The following is a 17015-nucleotide window of genomic DNA, read 5'->3' as shown; positions in this document are numbered from 1 at the left end:
GAGAAGCTTCCAGTGGTCAAACACATTTTATTACTGAATAAAGCAGGGCAGGAGGGGTCCTTGGCACTCTGGGAAGTTGCTCCATCCAAAAAAGAACAGTGACTCCTCAGCTCCAGCCAGTTATGGCTGGCCAGCTGTGACCAGAGATTCCATTATTATTTTTACTTTTTTATTAGTGATTTAATAATGATTAACAAGATTGTAAGATCACAAGGGTATAATCCCATACAGTTCCCACCATCAGAGTTCCATGTCCCATCCCCTCCATTAGAAACTTCCCCGTTGTTTATCCCTTTGGGAGTTATGAACCCAAATTCTTTGAGATGCAGAAGGTGGAAGGTTTGGCTTCTGTAATTGCTTCTCCTCTGGACATGGATATTGGCAGGTGGATCCATTCTCCCAGCCTGTTTCTATCTCTCCCTAATGGAGCAGGGCTTTGGAGAGGTGACATTCCAGGACACATTGGTGAGATCATCTGTCCAGGGAAGTCAGAACAGCATCATAGTAGCATCTGCACTTTGGTGGCTGGAAGGTGGTACGACATAAAGCAAATTGTTCAATAAACAGAAACCCAAAAGTAGGAATAGAGCAAATGAAATTAGGGGTCTCCATGTGAGAAGAAGCTAAGAAGTCTATTTTAAGTATGTTCCAAGGGGCCCATGGCTTTAGTAATTTTTCCCTGAGCCTGATAGCTAACATGCAGGTGGACTAAAAATATTATCTGGTACACAGGGGGAGATAGCATAATGGTTATGCAAAGAGACTGTCATGCCTGAGGCACTGAAGTCCCCGTTTCAGTCCCCACATCACCATAAGACAGAGCTCTGGCTAAAAGTAAATAAATAAATAAATTTTTAATTGTGTGGTAAGATGATGTCAGAGTTGAGAATAGGGCTAAAAAGTTGGATTAGGGTAGAAAGTAGCTCCCTAATATGAGGAAAATATATAATTACTGTTAACTGCATCAACCTGACCTAGGGCCCATGTCTATTCTTATTTAGCACAGGAGCCTGTGTAACCCCTGAGTGCCTGTCAGTCTGAGCTCACAGCCCATGGTCACAGCTGGGAACATTCTAGGCTGCACTCATTTCAGGACCCTTAAGTGGCAGAGTAGGCTGATGCAGCCTCCCTTCAGGAAGTGGGGCAGTCCCCACCATTGCTGCTCTATAGTGAGGGTGAGGTATTAGAGAAGCCCGCAAGAGGGCTTATGATGATGTTCCTGCTGGATGTGACCAGGGATAGTTTTAAGAGAAGAAATCCAACTTTCAAGTGGAATCTCCTAATTGTCAAATGTAGAAAATTCATTTGTAGAAAGTAACCTGTGGACCAAACATAATACGTGTCATCTGTGACTATAAGTAAAGGCCTGCTGCTTGTTTCTGACCACTGCTCTAGCTGGGTAACCCAGGCTATCATTTAGTGATACTATGTCCCTGTCGTCCTTTCCCTCCTGGCTAGTTTCTCTACCACCACCTCCTCTGTGTTCTAAAAGGTACACATAACTAACTACATGACACTGCAAAAGGGAGGCAGGGGAAGTCCTAGTCACTGATCAGAGCAGGACCATAGTAACTGAGTGGTGGATTCACCTTTATGAGTTATAGATTAGCACTTTTGCTGACATATCAACTTTGGTTTCCACATAAGATATTTCTCTAGTCTGTCTGAAGCGGCATTTATGGTTTACAGGAACTCTTAGCTCTTGATTGAGAGCCTCTTTTTGTGTGTTTGAGCTATTTCTTGACAATATACAAATGAAGAGCTGCTGTCAGAAGTGAGATTGTTTGATTCTGCATGTGCATTATGAATCTGACCTAACAAAGCAATTGATCCTTATTTAGTCAAGAACAGGCCTTAACCCAAAAACACTTGTCTCAGAGAAGCAAAGGCAATTCATCTGTGACATGAATTAGAGAACTTCAGGTCTATTAGCAAATCAAAGGTCACATTTACATCTCACCCTATGTGTTAGTATTCGTTGCTTCTGAGCATCACGGTCTTTCAGAAAACACACATACACACACACAATAACCTGTGGGCTATAACATCCACTTGAACCTTGAGTTCATCTGACAGATGTGTGAGGTATGGTGCCAGAGAACTCCCTGGTGTTTCCTCTGAGTGAGCAGCTGCTGAAGAGTACAACATGAATTCACTTCAAGCTGGCTTTGACTCACCCTTGAAATTTTTCCACTGGGGACACTTCGAAGAAAGACTAGATATTTCTAGTCTGGAACTCCTCTCTGTTTGCAAAATGGAAAGTTATCTGCAAAGTGTCAAAGGCTAGTCAAGGTAAAAAAAAAAAATAAAAGATTGTTGTATTTTAATAATAGCACAGCTAGCTGCCCTAAATGAGTGTTTGCGTTAAAGTCCCAAAAGTGTTAGAACTAAATAGTGCAGGGGCCAGCGGTATTGCACAGGGTTAACCGCACATAGTAAGAAGCACAAGGACCCCGGTTCCATCCCTCCACTCCCCACCTGCGGGGGGGAGGGGGGTCGCTTTACAAGAGGTGAAGCAGGTCTTCAGGTGTCTCTCCTTCTCTCCCCCTCTCTTCCTCCCCTTGTCCTCTTAATTTCTCTCTGTCCTATTCTATAAAATGGGAAAAAATGGCCACCAGGAGCAGTGGATTCGTAGTGCTGGTACCAAGCCCCAGCAATAACCCTGGAGGTTAAAAAAGGGGGGTAGGGGGAGTCGGGTGGTAGCACAGCAGGTTAAGTGCACGTGGCACAAAGTGCAATGACCCACTTAAGGATCCCTGTTCGAGCCCCTGGCTCCCCACCTCTAGGGGAGTCGCTTCAAAGGCGGTGAAGCAGGTCTGCAGGTGTCTATCTTTCTCTCCCACCTCTGTCTTCCCCTCCTTTCTCCATTTCTCTCTGTCCTATCCAAGGACTGTCAGGTTGCGTCGCGGGGGAGAGAGGAGACCAGACCGGAGCGGGAACACAAATCTTTATTCACGCGAGCACCCCAGAAATGGGCAAGAGCAGTGTAGTTCAGGCAATGTGGAGCTAGCAAAATGGCCACTTCCCACTAAGCATACCAGCCCTTCTCTAGGTCTCCTAGTGCAGGAGAGGAGAGGAGCAAAAGGGGCAAACCCGCAGCAGCAGGCTTTATAGGATAAAAACCGGAAGTGGCAAGTCGGGATGGGATTGGCTAGGAAACAAGGCACTCCGGTAATAGAGTTTCAGCTCTCATGGGAATGGGAAAAAACGGGGGAGGGGGGGGGTGTGTTTGGAGAAAACAAGGCACTCCCGGGGAAGCTAGGGTTTCAGCTCTCGCGGGAATGGGTAATACCCTGAGGGTATCTGCGCCATTACCCAACAATGGACAACATCAATAACAATAATAATAACTACAACAATAAAAAACCTTTAACAAGGGCAACAAAAGGGAATAAATAAATATTTTTAAAAGATGAAGAATTGAATGATGCAGCTCATTCAGAAAAGTGGTTTCTGCTAGGATGAATATGGGATGATCTCACTCTCAGGCAGAAGTTGAAAAGCAAGATCAGAAGAGAAAACACAAGTAGAAACTGAACTGGAATTGGCGTATTGTGCCAAAGTAAAAGACTTTGGAGGGCGGGGGGGGGGGGGGGGGGGGGGGGAGAGATACAGGTCCAAAAAGGATGACAGAGGACCTAGTGGGAGTTGTATTGTTGTGTGGAGGGTTAGCAAATGTTATGCATGTACAGACTATTGTATTTACTGACGAATGTAAAACATTAACTCCCCAAATAAAGAAATTTTTTTAAAAATTTATATTAGCTTTATTTATTGAATAGAGACAGCCAGAAATTGAGAGGGGAGGGTAAGATAGAGAGGGAGAGAGACAGAGAAACACCTGCATCCCTGCTTCACCACCTGCAGGTGGGGACCAGGGGCTCAAACCTGGGTCCTTTTGCACTGTAATATGTGCGCTCAACCAGGTGCGCCACCACCTGGCCCCCAAATAAAGAAATTAAAGAAAACATATAAAGCCAAATAAATTGTTGACTAATCATGAAAAAAAAAATTCCTTGTTGGGGGATTAATGGTTTACAGTCGACAGTAAAATATAGTAGTTTGGACATGCAAAACATTTCCCAGTTTTCCACGTGACACAACAACCCCCACTTGGTCCTCCTCTGCCATCATGTTCCAGGACTTGAACCCTCCCCACCTCCACCCTACCCAATAAAGTTCTACACTTGACACATGATTATTAATTCAAAATGTTTTCTTAGTAATATCACTGCAAGAGTAGTTCTTAACCTTTGACTTAATAAATATAATTCAGCTGGAAAAAAAAAAAAAGGTTTCCTCTTAGTGGACTCCCTCTCTCTGCAGTGTCACCAGACAGGATTTTAATTAAATGTCCTTTTGGAAGATAGTTCTGAGTAATGCATAAATTTAAAAAAAATTAAGTGAGATCTGATGCCAGTGAGGAAAATGATGAAGCTTGTGGGTGTAGCGTGAATCAGAAGGGACTTTGTGTGGTTTGGGGATTGGTAGGTAAGGACACTAAGACGTGAGTGACTGGTATTGAGCACCAAAGGCAAGTTCAACCCAGTGACCAATTCAGAGAGCAGAGTCCTGGCCCCACAAAGCACCCAGCCTGTGGAGAAAGAACTGACAGGGAGGGGTGAGGCCTTCTAAGCTACTAACACATTATGCCTTTTCATCTGGCAGTGGAGATCCTGACGGCTCGCCAGAAGAAAGCAGAAGAACTGAAGAAACTAACCGATCTAGCCAGTCAGATGGCCGAGATGCAGCTGGCCGAACTCAGGGCAGAAATTAAGGTCAGTTCCAAAATACCCTAGCCTGAACCCTGAGCCAGAGATCTGAGCCCCGTTGTGTTTGTTCTGTACTCAGAGACCACTGCTCTTGGAGGATCTCACATTCTACAGCCAACCCTCTTTCACATGGTTCAGACAGAGGATACAGAAGGGTGAAAAATCACCTTATCACTGTATTTAAGTGCCATGTGGTTTGAAAAGATATATTATTGCAGAGGTGCATTTTCTTTCTCTTTTAAATAATTTATTTATTGGGGGATTAATATTTTACAGTCAACAGTTTGTACATGCATAACATTTCTCAGTTTTCCACATAACAATGCAACCCTCACTAGGACTTCTGTCAGAAAGGTGGCATTTTCTTAGCCAGTGGAGACTGACCTAAATAAAGTCCAACCGTGACTTGTATTGGGGTGAGGGTAATTATGTTCAGTAGACGTGTAACTCATGGGTATGTATAGAAACATACACACAGGAACACACTAAGTGTGAACAGAGAAGAGTAGGAGGGATGCTGAAGAAAGCACAATATGTGGAGACTTCTTCCCTTTGGCTTTTGACTTTTCTAGCTTAGCTATATTTTTATTTAAAAACCACAGACGGGACCGGATGGTGGCACACCTGGTGAGGCTCACACATTACAGTGCACTAGGACCAAGGTTTGAGCCCCCAGTCCCCACCTGCAAGGGGAAAGCTTTGCTAGTGGTGAAGCAGGGCTGCAGGTGTCTGTCTGTCTCTCTCCCTCTCTATAACCCTCTTCCATCTTGTTTTCTTGCTTTCTGTAGCCACTAAATAAAAATAATAAAAATTAAAAAAAAAACACCACACACAGGGTAGGGGAGATAGCATAATGGTTAGGCAAAGAGACTCTCATGCCTGAGGCTCCAGAGTCCCATCCCAGGTTCAATCCCCCACACTACCATAAGCCAGAGCTGAGCAGTGCTCTGACTATATATATATATATAACACCACACACTGATATATGTTCATTGCATCTGATCAGTTGTAAGCAATAGAAATGGGCCCTGGCTGGCATCCAGGGCAAGCAGAATTTGAAAGTAAGTGAGCAGAGCTCCCCAAAGCACAGTATGATCTGAAGATTTATGGCCACAGTCAAATGGAAGTCCAGGCAGCCCCCCCCCCCTGGCTGATGGAGGTGGTCACAATCAGCAGCTACTCTTCCAGGCACCACTGGAAGGAGTCACTGCCAGAAGACCCCGGCCTTTGGGCCATCCCATCTGATTCAGATCCCACAGAGAGAGATTCTGATCAGCCTCTCCTTGGAGCATATCCATTTGACCCAGAGAAATCTCTGAAACTAAAAATTCTTTACAAGATACCACTGTTGCTAGTCTTTTTGTTTTGGTTGGTTTTTGTTTGTTTGTTTGTTTGGTTGGTTGGTTGGTTTGGTTTTCTTTTTGTTTGGTTTGGGTTTTTTGTTTGTTTGTTTGTATGTTTTAGTTTAATGAAAGAGATACAGAGAAAAAGAGACCAGAATACTGCTCAGCTCTGGCTTATGGTGGTGCTGGGGATCCAACCTTGGTCTTCAGTGCCTGAGGCATGAGTCTTTTACAGAACCATTATGCTGTCTTCCCAGCCTGACTCTTTAAGTAAGATTGCCACAGTAGAAAGTAGCAAGTGACTTTTCATTCCCCTCCACTCTGCTTATGAAAAGGAGCCTTAGGGGGATGAAGACCCCTCTGTGAGGGTCCTGAGACATCCTAGAAATCCTTCCTCCTTTTCTGCCCCTTGTTACTTCCCACTCGGTCAGATGCAATAACCTCCTAACTTCCTATGTGTCTTCTGCCTCCCTCCACCCTGGTCATCTGCCAGAAGACCAGAGCTAGCCCACCATCCCCATCCCCAAGCAGATCTGGTCTTCTCCAGTGTTGTCTACTCTCCTCCAGATTAAAATCCACTACAGACTCTAGAACATACCTGGCCCAGCTTTCACCTGTATACTGCCTCTTAGAGTATTAAATGAGGTGTGGGAACATGCCGGCTTTCTTTTGAAATCAAGTCATATTCTTTTTTTTTTAATGAGTATTGATTTACAAAATCATAAGCTATCAGGGGTATAATTCCACACACCTTTCCCACCACTGGAATTCTGTGTCCCCATTCCCCCCACTGGAAACTGCAGTAGTTCTCCCAAGATCAGAGGTATTGGGTAGACTATCATTTCTGTATCTATCTACATTTATATATATATTTGTCCTTTTTCCCCCCTGTGGTCCTGCCTTCTCTTCCTTTCTAAGTAATGCCTACAACTTCTGAATGTCCTTCCTTTTTCTTTTTTTTTTTTTTTCCTCTTCTCTCTCTGGGTTCCTGATGGAATTGGAGTTTAGAGCCCTCTGGTCATCTTCCCCTAACATTTACCCCTCTGGGAGGATGGACTAAAATTCTTTTTTGGGTGCAGAAGACGGAAGGTCTGGCTTCTGTAGTTGTTTCTTGCTAGATATGGGCATTGGCAGTAGTCAACTCAGATTCTAAGACTCCTGTCTATCTGTCTATCAAATTCCTACTTACCATCTAATGGTTAATCATATGGGCTTTGGAACAAAGCAGTCAATTGCCTGTGACCTTGGGTAAATTACATATTCGCTTAGATTCTTAGAACCTTGATTCTTCCTCTCTGAAATAGAGATGATGATAGAACTGACTTCATAATAATGTGACCAAATGAAAATGAAATTATCTGTGAGGAATTTGGCCCTTGTCTGGTAAGTGTTCAATAACTTCATTGTAAAGCTTCTATTCAGATACTTTCTCTCTTAAAACTTTTTCCTGTACCCTTCCTTCAGTGGCAAATGAGTTCTTTCTCCCTGGTTTTGCTAAAGCACCTACCACATTCCACCTAATTGTATTTATGGCATCTGTTTTCTTTGCCATGTGACAGACTCAAGAAGGGACTGAGTCATGGTTATTTCTGTAGTTTTCACTCTGTCATCTACCCAGAGATCTTAATTTTAAATGAATTTTAATATCATCTCCCCCTCCCCCCCCACTTCCTTCACCAACACTCAAAGTTTCACTATCCAAGGTCAGCTTTTCTAGATAGATGCTACGAAGCTTTTTGGAATTCCTGGTCCCCTGAGAAAGTTGGGTATCTAAGAAGGATGTTTTTTCTTGAGGGCTAGAACTTCAGCAGACCATTAGAAAACTGCCTTATGGGGGCCAGGTCGTGGTAGTGCTGCATGTGGTTGAGCACACATGTTACAATGTGAAGGACCCAGGTTAGAACCCCCAGTTCCCACCTGCAGGAGGAAAGCTTTGTGAGTAGTGAAGCACTGTTGCAGGTGTCTCTCTTTTTCTCTCTCCGTCTTTTTTATATAGTTAGTAGGCCTATTTTAGTTATATTTCTTTTTTTTTTTTTCCTCCAGGGTTATTTCTGGGGCTCGATGCCAGCACTACGAATCCACTGCTCCTGGAGTCCATTTTCCCCATTTTGTTGTCCTTATTGTGATTGTTACTGTGGTTGTTGGACAGGACAGAGAAAAATCGAGAGAGGAGGGGAAGACGGAGAGGGGAAGAGAAAGACAGACACCTGCAGACCTGCTTCACTACCTGTGAAGCAGCCCCCCTGCAAGTGGGGAGCTGGGGGCTCTAACCAGGATCCTTACGCTTTACACCACGTGCGCTTAACCTGTTGCGCTACCACCCAACCCGTTTTTTTTTTTTAAGTGAAGGTAATTCTCTTCATTATCTTTATTTATTTATTGGATGGAGACAGCCAGAAATCAAGAGGAAGGGAGAGAGACTGAGAGACACCTGCAGCCCTGTTCACCACTTGTGAAGCTTTCCCCTTGCAGGTGGGACATGGGGGCTTGAACCCGGGTCCTTGAACATTGTGACATGCATTCAGCCGGTGCACCACCACCCAGCTCCCCTCTCTCCCTCTCTATCACCCCTTCCTTCTCAATTTCTGACTGTCTCTATCCAATAAATAAATAAAGATAATATCAAAAAAGAATAAAAGTAAATTTAAGAAAACCGCATTATGAAGACCCTTCTGGAAAGCAACCCAGAAAATTGCAGCAGGATGGGAAGCCCTAGGAGAGCGCAGAGAGGCTACACAGATGTTTCTAGACACACGTCTGACCTACGTCCAGGACAGACCTGGATGTACGCATGTTCTAGAGCAAGGAGGTCATCAGGCTCTGGGCAGGTCTGAGCCAAGGCTCACTCGGGGAGCCTCCCAGCCAGAACTGGGAGGAGCTCCACCTCGTTCCCACCACCAGTGGCAGCAGAAGAGCAGAGTGAAGGAAATGCCACCGAAACCCACAGTTGCCTGTGTCGTTTCTGTAATCACAGGGCCCCTGTTCTCTCTTTCCACCAGCACTTTGTCAGCGAGCGTAAATATGATGAAGAGCTTGGAAAAGCTGCCCGGTTCTCCTGTGACATTGAACAGCTAAAGGCCCAAATCATGCTCTGCGGAGAAAGTGAGTTTTTGCACCCCTACTAAGTAATTCTGTGTGAGTAAACTTGCTGCTCTTTGTAATTGATCATGGAAATGTCAGTTAGGCAGTCCCCCACAGGGGACTGAAGTAAGACCGAAAGATATTTCCTGATCTAAGGTCATGACACAAGTCCCTGCAAATGTCAAGATGTGAACTTAGAGTCTCCAAATGCCACTGCCATCAGGACACCCCCAGGATTTATTCAGCAGAACAGAACCGCTTTAGACCTTTTGCAGACTTTGCTGAAGCACAGCCAAATAAACGGCCTCTCTGATTTCAAACACCGTGGTCCGACAGAGAGATCTGTCACAGGGAGAGTGAGTCTCCGTAGTAAGTGGGAGACAAGAGACTGCTGTGAAGGGCCCAGCTGTTGTGGGTGCTGTTCCATAGTGCCCATGTCTGCATGCTGAGTGAAGCCTGTGGATAATGAAAGACTTCACGCCAGCCATTAGCTTAAGTCTCCTTGCCTATTAAGTCTTAATTAGAGCAGCTAATGTGCAGTGAGAGATTGGATGATGCAATTTTCCCTACTCCAGCCCACCCACCAAGGGGAGTGAGAATGAGTACCAGAGTGGCACTGAGGACAGGCACAAAGAGGAAGGGACTAGTGGGGCCTGTGGGATCACCATAACACCTAGTCAGCTGAAGAACTGACCTTGGCAGCTGGCAAATCTGCCAGTTGTATAGCTGCTTGGGGGCCTGGGTCTGCTGGTTTGATCCCCAGCACCACAGATACCAGAGTGGAGCTCTGTTAGCTCCTGCTCAAGCTCTCTCCCCATCCCACCCCTCACATGAAACTATCTCATATAAAATAAATTAAAAATAAACCTTTAAAAATTAAAAAGTAGAGATTTGGCTGCATTTTTTTTCCAAAATCGAAATTCATTCTTTAAGACAATAATATTTTGGGGCCAGGTGGTGGCGCACCTGGCTAAGCGCACACATTATAGTGCACAAGGATCTGAGTTCAAGCCCCTGGTCCCCACCTGCAGAGGGACAGCTTTGCGAGTGGTGAAGCAGGGCTCCAGGTGTCTCTCTGTCTCTCTCCCTCTGTCTCCCCTCTCAATTTCTCTCTCTCTCTCTGTCTATCCAATAATAAATAAATAAAAGATTTTAAAAAGATTTTCATCATCTCAAAATTACAGAACTATATTAAATAAAATGACATTACTTTCATGTGTCCATTACACTTTTTATGTACGCACACTTGTAATCTGCTGTGTAAATCATGTTTTATAAATATACTATAGCTCATAGTCTAATAAACTAAATCATCCACATTCATAGTAATATGATTTCCTTTTATCATGTAACAATGTATGGTGGAGATTTTTCTCTGTCAATAGATTGAACTGATAATATTAAACAGTTTTAGTCTTTAAAATAAATAATTGAGCAGACACTTCAACCAATCATTGGCACAGCCGGTGGACATTCAGGTGGTTTCCCATTTTTCATTATTAAATGTGCACTGTTGTGAGTATCCTTGCTCAATTACCTGATTTCCCGACTGCATTTCTTTCAAAATCTTTTTTTTTTTCAATATTCCCTCCCCTATGAAAGAAATAAGTTGTCATTCTCTATCTTTGCCACTCTTAGGAAAAAAAAAAAAAACTCTGGTTCATAGCTGGAAATTAACTGCCTGGCCTAGTTTCCAGGGTGACCTGGTGAGGAGGGAGACCCTGCCTGCTGCCCTGTGACTGATCTGAGGAGGGGAGGCCTGTCTCTGGGTACCTGCACCTGCTTTTCCCCTAAGTACTTCAAGCTCCCTCTACTGGGAGAAACCACCCAGTGGGCACCCAGTGCCCAGTGTTGCCCATGAAAGAGGCCCTCATGTGTATGAAACAAAAGGTCCTTAGGAGGCCCTGTTCTTCTCAGTTGTGTGGACAGCCAATGGATATCCCACAGCTTCTGAAGCAGAAAGAGTTCAGTCTCCAGAGAACTGAACGTAGTGAGCACTAGAGGCACAGAAACGCCTGGTCATGTCTGAACTCCCCCCAGCATGCTAGCACACATTCTCTTTAAAATGCAGGGGTTTGGAAGACATCCCTGTCCTTTCCATGTCTAATGTTCTGTGATCCCGTCCATTCACACCTAATCCTCTCAAAGAACCCTGAGATTAAGTCTGATCCAACACAGGTAGCAGAGAAAATTGCTTTTAAAAATTGGTGACAGTCTTAAAATTCAAAGGTCTTGCTGACTAACCTGGCAGTCCAATTCCGGTGAACTGCGAGAGGGGATGATGACTTTATCCTTGAATTGATTCTCTCCAGCCTCGAGTCAGCATAATCACACAGAAATCATCCCATCAAAACCCACTTCTTTCAAAACCAGCGGGAATGATGATGATAAACATTGAACAGACCTGCCTGTGCCTGCCGGGGATCTCACTGATGAGCCAGCTTCAACTTTAGCTTTAAAACTGGTACAGATTTGCAGTAGAGCTGTAGAAATTGGGACTGATGAAAGATTAGATAGCGGAAGTCTGATGGATCAGGGAAGGTGCTTCCAGGTGCTGGCAGGCCTGGTCCTGTGGTCAGAGGAGATGCCTGAACTCTGTGTGATCAGATCGCTCATGCGCAGTGTCACCCCAGTCTCACGCGCTCAAACAAGGTGACCTGTGTGGACCAAGTGTCCACACACCTCCCAGTCTGTCTGCATCCCTGCAGTACCAAGAGTGCTAGAGAACTGATAAGTTCAGGAGCAAGCTTGGTGATGGTGCACCCAAGTAATCAATTGCACTGTGGACAGGACCCCTAGGGCCCTTCCAAAGTCCCTTCTCCGTCTTCCCCTGATGGTTCTTGTCCTAAAGGGTAACATCAAAGTGGCTCAGATAGGTCTTACTTCCTACATATGTCTCCCACCTCGGTGCTTATGCTGTAATCACAGTTCAGTGACTTTCGTAGAAGGAATCTGGGGGGGGGGGGGGGTCTCTAAGCACCAGAGTAGCCTTTCAAGTGACACATTTTAAAAGTCAACTTTTCTTAAGGTTTTTATGAAGTTTCTGCCAGTTTATCCATATCCTCTTGAGTCACTGAGGCAGCAGTGTTCGTGACATAGCCCCTAACACCTCGCACCTTCTCATTGCAGTTACACATCCAAAGAACAGCTACTCATCACGAACTCCATGCACCTCCCTGCTGCCCTTGCTGAATGCTCACCCAGCGAGCTCTGGGAAGCAGGGTAACTTTCCCCGGAAATCATCCAGCCACACTAAGCCCTCTGAAGGCAAAGCAGCGAACCCTAAGATGGCAAACAATCTTCCCAACACTGCCGACACCTCTCACCAGGCCATGCCGGTCAACAAGCAGGTAAGCTACTCTAGAGAGGTCACCCTGCACAGCCTTCAGGGGCCCTGCAGGCCCTGGTGCGTAGGACGTGGGAAGAAACTCTCTTTGCAAGGGAAGAAAACAGTAGCTGCTAACCGCTGAGCACCATGGGACTGGACCCAGGCTCCTCCGTCCCTAGCATGGCCCAATCACATGACATCCATCTGCCTCACTGACCTCACACAACCCCTGGTCACCTGCTTCACACTTCATGGTGTTCTCCCTGGTGGAGAAAGGAGCCACCCATTGTGCACTGTTTTTTTAATATTTTTTATGTATTTATTTTGGATGAACATAGAAGTTAAGAGGGGCAGGGAAAGAGAGAAGAGAGAAAAAGGAATACCTTCACGACTCCATCACTGTTCGTGAAGCTCTCCCCCTGCAGGCAGGGATCAGGGGCTTGAACCTGGCCCCCTGTGTACTATAATGTGAGCACTCAGCCAGGTGGGTCACCTCCTGATTCCTATTGTCCACTCTTAACAGCATCAAATCCACTAAGTGAGGGGTTCCGTAAGCAAGAGAGTTCTTTACATCCTTTTGAGAACTACCATCCCAGCTAGACCCTGGACTTGGAGAGATGTGGGGAGAAGATTGAAAACCTAGCCACTGACCCTGTTAGCAAGAGGAAAGCTGACATTGGCTTTTATTTGTTTGTTTATTTGTGTGGTGCCAAGCATCAGACCCCAGACCTTGTATAGACAAGGCATGTGCTCTGCTGCTGAGTTATTTCCCCAGCTTACACCATTTAACTTTAAAAATTATCTAACACCCTTGTATGTTAAGCTTACCAATGCAAACAAGTCTCTCCTCATGGGTTTTCACTACAGAGATTATATTTTTAAGTGACATTTTTCAATTCTCCTTTGACCTCTAAAAATACAAATTGTCAAGAACCTTCTCTCATCCTGCTTTCACTCTGTCTTTTGCAAGTGACTTCCCCCTGATGGTTAAAGAATGAACAAGACGAGATGTGAGAAGTCAAGCATCCTATGAAGACATCTTTCATGAAAGCAAACTCAAATAAAGAGACTTTTTAAGCATTACAAAATGCTAGTTTTCTTGCAAGCACTCTGGTCTTGGTCTTTTAGAATTCTCATTAGTGACACTGACAGGTCCCAGATATCTTCCTGAACTTTTGCAGTAGCACTTTGACAAGGAACATCTCATATGGTGATAGGTTTATGGTCACACAATCAAGTCAGTCTTACTTGTAGTCTTAATACCTTTTCACCACCTTTATCCTTTGCTCCTTACTAAACACTGTTATAAAAATAAGTCTACAATTTAGTCTGAGTTTTCCTTTCAGTGTATCTTTAAAAATAAAAAATAGAGGCTAGATTAAGTGGTACTTGCCTACATGCTTTTTCAGCCCACTCTCTTATTTTCAACAAAGCTGGTTTGAATTGAATTATATACCTAAAAATCCGGGCCAGAAGGGCCCCTGTGCAGGCCCCATGTAGAATGACCCCTTTTGACCTGTGCCCAGCCATGGCCCTCCTTCCTATAAGCAAGATCAAGGGGCACAGCTGCTCAGAATCTGTACTCTCCTTTCTCGAAAGGGCCCCAGGGACTTGGGGTCCTGAGATTCTATCCTCTAGTGGCCCAGAGGCTGCCCTCAGTCTGTTTGGGCCACTTCCACTCTACTTGATGACGTGTCTAGCTAGATGCATCATCTTAAAGAAAGAATAATAAAACCACTTTGTACAACCCTGGGCCCTAAGTGGGATTATTTGCAGGGATGACAAGAAAGGCTAGGTGTGCAGCACAGAGTGACCACATTCACGTGTGCAAGGCCCCTTACAGTTTGGACTGGTGCTGGCAGAAGAGAACAACAGTATTCAGTATGAGGGCCCACACGTGTCCTCTTTCCTTGGGTCCAGATCAACTTGGAATGGGTCTCCCCTATGCCTATACTACTCAGTCACAATGCACAAATTAAGAACTTTCCATTTTTGCAACTCATAAAATTATACATTCTAACAAGTGAGACTTAACTAAAAAAAGTATGTGTTCATATCACAGCCTACTTAGGAATTGCATCAGGAAGCCATATTTGAAGTGGAAAAGGTTCCATCTTTGTCTCGCTGTAGATCTTGGTCAAATCACTCAAACCCTTTGTCCTCCCCTATGAAGTGAAGCCTATAGCAGCAACTATCTTGAAGGGTTGCTGTGTGCTGAGAAGTGAAGTAGCACATGATTAAGTGTGTTGCTTGGTGCCTGAACACCATAGGCGCTCTGTGAACATTGGCTGTTGTTGGCATAGGAGTTCAGAAGTCTTCCCCACATACAGCAACAGACATTGCTTCCTCTCTGCTTGTCCATTTGTGCTCTTGGCTGATGAATTCTTGAAGGGAAGACTTTCCAGTGTAATGTTCTGAAACTCAATGAAAACAATGAGTTAAAAAAAAAAGATTACCTCTATGAAAATACTCATTATCGGGAGCCAGGCGGTGGCACAGAGGGTTAAGCACACATGGCAAGGGCTGGCGTAACGATCCTGGTTCAAACCCCCGGCTCCCCACCTGCAGGGGAGTCACTTCACAGGCAGTGAAACAGGTCTGCAGGTGTCTTTCTCTTCCCCTCTCTGTCTTCCCCCTCCTCTCTCAATTTCTCTCTGTCCTATCCAACAACAACGGCAGCAATAACGATAGTCATAACAACAACAACAATGACAACAATAACAAGAGCAACAAAAGACAGAAAAATAAAATTTTAAAAAATGATTTTAAAAAAAGAAGAAAATACTCATTATCTCTAGATCCCACCGGGTTTACTAGAAACACATCATCCCTCTACGTATTCAAGATATGTTTCTGAACTGTGATAAGATTGCTTTTCTGAAATAAAATATAACTGTACACCTTTCCTCACATGAAGCATTGCAGTCAGTATATATCATATAGAGTCGCCCCAGATTGCTGTGCTTGAGAATTATCATTGTCCTGCTTCTGTGTTATGTTTCTCCCATCCGAGTACTAACCAGGCCCGACCCTGCTTAACTTCCGAGATCAGACAAGATCAGGCATGTTCAGGGTGGTATGGCGTTATATTTCTTTCTTTTGATATCTTATATATGTATGTTTTAAGATTTTTATTTGGTCTACTTGTTTAATTCCATCTTCTGTTTCTATGACTTCTCTTGGAACATCAAGTTGAGTGAGGTTTCATTTACAAGACACGGTTCTTTTTTTTTTTAATTTCTTTATTGGAGGATTAATGGTTTACAGTCAACAGTAAAGTATAATAGTTTATAGATGTGTAGCATTTCTCAGTTTTCCATACAACAGTTCAACCCCCACTAAGTCCTCCTCTGTCATCATGTTCCAGGACCTGAACCCACCCAAGAGTCTTTTACTTTGGTACAAGACACTGTTCTTTTAAAGCTGAGGATCTTATCAGCTTGACCTCGTTTGCATGTTGCCATACTCATGTAGGGGCCAGAAATGTTCACCTGTGGCCTCAGGGTCTGATTTGCCAGAAGTCAATTGATGTCTTCTACAGTCGATTGGTATCTAATACTTCCCATTCTTATTTATCTATTTTTTCATAGAATGGGTCTTCTAGCCAAAGACGAAGATTTAATCCACAGTACCATAACAGGCTAAATGGAGCCACCAAACCACAGGGCAGTGGTAATGAAGGTGACCCAATGGGAAAAGGCAACAACCGCCATGAACACAGAAGACCACCACACAATGGCTTCCGCCCCAAAAACAAAGGTGGTGGCAAGAATCAAGAGGCTACTCTGGGGACAAAGACCCCCGAAGCATCAGCCCATCCTGAAAAGCCCCGGCGAAGGCAGCACACTGCAGACAACTCAGAGGCCAGGCCTCTGCGGGGCAGCGTCTCCAGGGTATCCCAGTGCAATCTCTGCCCCACGAGAATAGAAGTGTCCACAGATACCACTGTCCTCTCAGTCCCAGCTGTGACATTGGTGGCCTGAGCTAGAAAGGAAAGAAATAAAAAGCAGTTTCCACTTGGTTTTGGTTACCTGTCCAAGGTGCTGACCCAATTCGCTGCCAAAAGAGAGTCAATCAGCATATACAAACCCTATATGGTTGTGTCATCCTCTCTTAATCATTTTTACTAATTCTGATAATCAGCTCTAGCTTGCTTCATCACTTTCATGGCTTTGCTTGATCTGTTGATGCTTTTCTCATCGAGACATTGCAGTATTTTAGCCAGGCAATATTTACCCAAGTGTTAGGCAAACCAAGATGTGGCCAAGGACCAGAGGCTCAGTAGCGACCTATGTTGTAGCTGTGATGTCAGTCCATTGATTGTCTTTAGAGAGTTAATGTTGAAAAAAAAATTCTTACTGATCAGACAAACATGATCTGCTGAAGACACGTGTGCTTTTGTAGACTTTAACATCTCGTGTTTTTCTGGAAAAAAAAATATATATACATATATTCCTTTATTTGAAACAAATTAAAATATGCTGCATTTGA

General features: G+C 44.3%; 1 protein-coding gene across 7 annotated transcripts in view; it reads left to right on the top strand.

The window, feature by feature from the left end:
* Nucleotides 1-17015, top strand: part of SPATS2L (spermatogenesis associated serine rich 2 like) — a 233839-nt gene extending 216824 nt beyond the window's left edge. For all 7 annotated transcript variants that reach the window (XM_060194186.1, XM_060194184.1, XM_060194188.1 and 4 more), the window contains 4 exons: nucleotides 4669-4778; nucleotides 9115-9217; nucleotides 12326-12546; nucleotides 16115-17015. In XM_060194186.1, coding sequence (XP_060050169.1) covers nucleotides 4669-4778; nucleotides 9115-9217; nucleotides 12326-12546; nucleotides 16115-16507 — 827 coding nt within the window. In that variant the 3' untranslated portion in view covers nucleotides 16508-17015. The remainder of the gene's footprint in view (nucleotides 1-4668; nucleotides 4779-9114; nucleotides 9218-12325; nucleotides 12547-16114) is intronic.

Source organism: Erinaceus europaeus, chromosome 7 (genome assembly GCF_950295315.1).
Source record: "Erinaceus europaeus chromosome 7, mEriEur2.1, whole genome shotgun sequence".
In the NCBI taxonomy this organism is placed as follows: domain Eukaryota; kingdom Metazoa; phylum Chordata; class Mammalia; order Eulipotyphla; family Erinaceidae; genus Erinaceus; species Erinaceus europaeus.
Note: the sequence above shows the minus strand (reverse complement) of the source record. Positions and strands in the feature narration are given on the sequence as shown.